Source organism: Rhineura floridana, chromosome 7 (assembly GCF_030035675.1).
Source record: "Rhineura floridana isolate rRhiFlo1 chromosome 7, rRhiFlo1.hap2, whole genome shotgun sequence".
Lineage (NCBI taxonomy): Eukaryota > Metazoa > Chordata > Lepidosauria > Squamata > Rhineuridae > Rhineura > Rhineura floridana.
The window spans coordinates 155,404,441-155,409,861 of record NC_084486.1 but is presented as its reverse complement, the minus strand read 5'-3'; the positions used below and the strand labels follow the sequence as shown (position 1 = coordinate 155,409,861).

The following is a 5,421-nucleotide window of genomic DNA, read 5'->3' as shown; positions in this document are numbered from 1 at the left end:
ATGCTTGCCCCTTGATGGTCCCAGCACAGTCTCATCCCTGCAGTAGCACGACTCAGCCCGCAGCTCCTCCTGATAAGGCCCAGGCAGAGAGGTGGGGCAAGGCAGGTGGAAATGCTTGCCCCTTGATGGTCCCAGCACAGTCTCACCCCTGCAGCAGCACGACTCAGCCTGCAGCTCCTCCTGATAAGGCCCAGGCAGAGGGGTGGGGCAAGGCAGGTGGAAATGCTTGCCCCTTGATGGTCCCAGCACAGTCTCATCCCTGCAGCAGCACCTCTCAGCCTGCAGCTCCTCCTGATAAGGCCCAGGCAGAGGGGTGGGGCAAGACAGGTGGAAATGCTTGCCCCTTGATGGTCCCAGCACAGTCTCATCCCAATAAAAAATTTCTAGATTAATTAACATGATAAACAGCGATTTTCGTTGCTGTGAGGCCTACATCACTCTCGCAAATATATCTTCAGCCTCTTCCCTCGACGTCTTCGGCTGCCGTTAGGTGGTGCTAGAGTTCCACTTTGCCGCCACCGCTTGGGGAGCCTGACGGGCGGTTAGGCGGCTGTAGCGGCCGCCGCCTCCGCCTCCTCCCGCCCTAGCCATGGCCGACGTGGAGGACGGAGACGAGTCGGCTGTCGCTACTTCTCACGCGAGTTTCTCCGGCTCTAAGGCGGGCGGCGTCGACAAGATGTTCTCGCTGAAGAAGTGGAACGCCGTGGCCATGTGGAGCTGGGACGTCGAGTGCGACACCTGCGCCATCTGCCGGGTGCAGGTCATGGGTAAGACGGCGGCGCGATGAAGCTGGGCCGGGAACAAAGGCCGCCTCGCTCCTTCCCCGAACCTTCACGCTGGGCTGGGCCGGGGCTGGCCAGGCCTCGCCTGAAGGGATTCCTGAAGTGTCTGTTTTGGTAGCGTTTTCGGAGGTAGCGGGGCGCTGGTGTTTCCTCCACCAGTGGGAGAGGGAGGAAAGAGTCTGTTTCTCGGCAGCCTTAGAAAGGGCTGCACCGTTAAGAAGATCTGCATACTCTGCGCCGCTTCCTCAGCCTTAATTCGGAGGAGGAATTCCTGACTGCTTCCCTCTGCGGATAATAATCTCATCACTCCTGGCCCTCTAATGTTGCTCTCCTTAAATCCCCGCCTCCTTGCAGGCTGAGGTCCCTGTTCCCTAGTATTGGGCCTTTTCCCAGGGAGAACATCTAGGTCACTGTCATTCGTTCATTTATATCTATCTCTCTATCCCGCCCTTCCTCCCAGCAGGAGCCCATAAAAAATGTAAATGTTCTGCCTTCAAGTCGATGCCGACTTACGGCGACCCTATGAATATGGTTTTCATGAGGCTGAGAGGCAGCGACTGGCCCAAGGTCACCCAGTGAGCTCATGGCTATGTAGGGATTCGAACCCTGGTCTCCTAGGTCATAGTCCAACACCTTAACCACTGCACCATACAGGAGCCAATATATCCTGAAGTGGCTCTGAGAGACCTACAAAATTGGGTTTAAGCTGAGAGAGAGGATCATCCTGATAAGCTAGGTTCGATCCTAACGCAACAATAGCCATCTGGGTGCTAGCTGAAAAGCAGGAGGCTGGGGACAGCTGCCTTCTCTTTTTGTAGGATTTCTGAGTCTTCAGGGTAGGCTCTGATACTGTTCAGTATAAATTATGAAGGCTCTGTTTCTAGAAAGTTGCTGATTGTGGGCATTATCAGGAAAGTGAACAGCCTTTATGTATTAACGTAAGAAAATGTTATTGGATACTCATGAGTACATTTGTATGAAATAGGCACATTTGATTTAGTGACCAAATATTTCCATAAAACGTTGCTTGAACTGTATTTGTCTGTCGCAAGAGCAGACCCTACATAAAGCTACAGTGCATTTTTAGTTATTTATCTTTTCTGTTCGCTTTTGTACCTGAAGATATTCTGAGATTTAATACGGCTATAATAAAAGATGCTGTCTGTGACTTAATAGATTTGAGCATCTTTATCTGTAGGATGCTTCCTTTTTTCTGTATACCCTTGGTTTCATTGTGGCACACACCCATCCCACTCCCTTTCTAGTTTTTTATAAGTTAACATTTATAATGCAGGGGGTTGTGATGGGAAAGTTCAGTTTACTGTGGGTGACCTGAACCTACAACTGGTTCCTTAAACAGTTAGAAGTGCCATGTTTTAAAGGTGGTTCATTTTCACCAATACACATCCATCTTTCTATCAGAAACAGTTCAGTTTTTTTCCTGTTATAATCTATGCCTAAATTATGCATCTGGGTGAAAGCAATTAGTCCCGTGTGGCATTGGTTTCCAAAATATTTACAAAGAAATAATCCACCAGTTATAGTTCTTTTTAGGATGATGTAGTCATAACCATAGATTTAGAAATCAGACTGTATCTTTTAGGGCCAATTTAGAGAGTCAAAAATGGCTTGTTTCCAAATGCAATCCTGTCTACCTTTACAGGATTACACAGAGAGACATCTTCTGTGCACTACAGGTGTGTATTAGCTCCAGTGCTTTCTAATCATGGCATGTCTCAGAGGTGATGTGATAGGAATAGGAATTACTGCAAAGTGAATTAATTTACTGCTGGAGCATTGAATACTTTTTTCCACATAGTCCAATAGACAAAGATGGGATCACAAAGAAAATAAGCTCTTTTTTGTCTGTGTGAACCTTTAAAATTTTTAAAGTAAGTTGAAAGAGCCAAGCTTTTGTGGAGTGGATGTGGCTGATTGGGTGGAAGATCATGGTTTAGGATAAGTTTTAGATAAATGATCTTGACAGGGCCTGTTCTAAAGGGTGGCTACGTGGGGCACTGGCCCGAGGGCCTCCGGAGCTGCAGGGGCCCCTCCGCTCACCTTCCACGATCTGCGGCAGCAGCCACGGACCGCAGAGCTTCCACCTGCCCGCCATTCCCTTGCCCCACCTACCTGTCACCTGCCTTTTAGCATTGCCCTTAATGAAGATGGTGGCCAAGGTTTCCCTAAGGTGCTGATGCCCCTGCCGCCATCTTGGTTGATGGCAGAGATGCTTGCGCATAGCAAGCACGCATGCCATCAACCAAGATGGTGGCAGAGGCTTCATTCCCTTAGGGAAACCGTGGCCACCATCTTGGTTAATGGTAATGATAAAAGACAGGTGACAGGTAGGTGGGGGCATGGGAGGCCACGTGCATACACATGCATGCGTGCACACACGCTCACACACACACACACACCAGGGCCCGGGGGAAGCTGATGCTCAAGGGCCCCGGCATGCCTAGGGCCAGCCCTGGATCTTGAGATGGTTGAATTATGTGACACAGTATGCATGCAACATAAATGTTTTTCAGTGAATGTAAGTGTTTGGAAAACCACTCATTAGAGCTGCATCCAGAACATCATACTGTATTTAGTCTTTTTCTTGTTTACATCTAGATGCCTGCCTTAGATGTCAAGCTGAAAACAAACAAGAAGATTGTGTTGGTATGTTGTGATTTCATTCTCTTGTTATTCAACCAACGGCTTTCTCCTAGTGGGGTACTTTTTAAAGTTTTGACTGAATACCTCTTATTTTTGTGCATTAATAAAATTCAGCAAAGCTTCACTAATGTAAAAAGACATACGGTTGTATAAAATACTCAAACACAGGAAATCTGCTGTTAGTCTTTTAGGTGTGGGTATGTGGCCATGAAGGACTTGTTACATGAGCTAAAACATTTTATTTGGGAAGGTCTGTTGTATCTTAGACATTTTTCATAAAAAATGGTTTGTTGAAACAAACAAATCTTAAAATGAAGAACATTTGGTGTAACCGTTTATTCTTCATTGCTGAAGTTTTTGAGGTTTCAGGGATCCTGGTTTTTTTATTACTATTATTAAAAGCAGACATCAAAAAGATGGATTGTTACCATCATTTATTTGTATGGATTCAAGGCTAAGCTTGATTTTAAAATATTATAAATGTAGAAAGTACTAAGTGATATGCAATTAAATAGCAAGGCGTTATCAACTGTTAAAAAACATTAACCATCTGCATTGACATCTTCATATATAATAAATTTGCAATACTTATATTTAACATAAAACTCTATACCCCATAGCTTTTAAAAGCAAATAGTGTAGGTTCTGTCTCTTATTGGGGATTTGCATGTAGTGAGATTTCTTCAAACCTTACAGCCCTATGGTGAGTGCTGCTACATGAAAACTTTTTTTTTTTACATTTTCTACACAGGAATCATAGCATTTGAATTGGCCCTGAGAAGGAAATCTTTAAAGTGTAGCACTGGGGTGAGAAATGCTGTAAGCTTAAAACAACGATCCTTTATGTACTATAGAACATTTATGTGCTATAAAGTCTTAAAGCTACAGCTACATGGGAGCTACTTTGGCACACCCACCTGTGCTCAGTCAGACTCTTGACTTCCTTTCCTAGAACAGTAGACTTCTTCCAGTCCCACAAGCTCTTCCAAGTTCTGGAAGTGGTTTGCTGGGTGGCATGAAGGCCTGCTGTTCACGAAATAAAAAGTTTTCTATGATATTTGGAAGATACTGCTTTGGATCATGGCCATAGCTTTTTACAAAAAACCACAATTCTTCTAGAGCAGTGCTGAGAGGAATGTTAGTACTTTGTATGAAATATTTTCAAACAGTTTTTTAACCTACTGTCTCAAGTTTGCTTTTCTTCTTTCAGTGGTCTGGGGAGAGTGCAATCATTCCTTCCACAATTGCTGCATGTCACTGTGGGTGAAACAGAACAACCGTTGCCCCCTCTGCCAACAAGACTGGGTGGTTCAGAGAATAGGCAAATAATAGCACGTGCAGTTCTATGGACTTGTTTGGAAAGTTGTACCAACTGAAGGCATATACCCCTGTAAAAGAGGGGAGCACTCACAATGTTGTGGAATCCGTTTTATTTATTTACGCCTAGGCCTACAGAGTTTTATGGAGGTGAATTTGAAATCTTTTTGTGTTGATCTGTTGGGTCAGCATCGTTTCAGCAGGAACATAGATATATTCTTCAGTATTGTGTATCAAAACATTAAATGTGAACTCAGAACATTTGCTTAGGAATGCTTTGGAACTTAAGAGGCCCACGGTTGTCTGTGTTCAAAGCAATTCCAGCTAGAAATACCACTTATTTTTGTCTAAACTGAGGTATTTAACTGAAATAAAGTTGTTGGTGATGCATTTGTTTTACTTTTTTTGCTTTGTTTTATCAAGATAAAAATCTTTCTTTCAGCTATTCATAAATAGTTATTTCTTTGGGGCTAGAAGATTAAAATTGAATTTACTGACTGCTTTAAATAGTACCCTGAGAAGTGCTCAGATTGTTTGTTTCTGTAAAACGATATAACTGAAAATTTGTTCATTAAAAAGTCTTGTCAATTAAAGACAAACAAAAATTATTGTTAGGTAGCAAATAGTTGCTCTTAGATGGTATATGTTGTTTCCCTCT

At 43.9% G+C, this 5,421-nt stretch overlaps 1 protein-coding gene across 1 annotated transcript; it reads left to right on the top strand.

Moving 5' to 3' along the window:
* Positions 1–299: 299 nt before the first annotated feature.
* Positions 300–5,162, top strand: LOC133389644 (RING-box protein 2-like). Its single transcript, XM_061637680.1, has 3 exons — positions 300–767; positions 3,402–3,449; positions 4,657–5,162. The coding sequence occupies exons 1-3, from the start codon at positions 590–592 to the stop codon at positions 4,773–4,775; spliced, it is 345 nt and encodes a 114-aa protein (XP_061493664.1). The 5' UTR covers positions 300–589; the 3' UTR covers positions 4,776–5,162.
* The last annotated feature ends 259 nt before the right edge of the window (positions 5,163–5,421 follow it).

Excerpts from the sequence above, each read along its gene's own strand:
- LOC133389644 (XM_061637680.1), top strand. The coding sequence starts at position 590 with ATGGCCGACGTGGAGGACGGAGACGAGTCGGCTGTCGCTACTTCTCAC. Across the intron at positions 768-3,401 it reads CTGCCGGGTGCAGGTCATGG|ATGCCTGCCTTAGATGTCAA; the intron begins GTAAGACGGCGG and ends GTTTACATCTAG. Across the intron at positions 3,450-4,656 it reads CAAACAAGAAGATTGTGTTG|TGGTCTGGGGAGAGTGCAAT; the intron begins GTATGTTGTGAT and ends TTCTTCTTTCAG.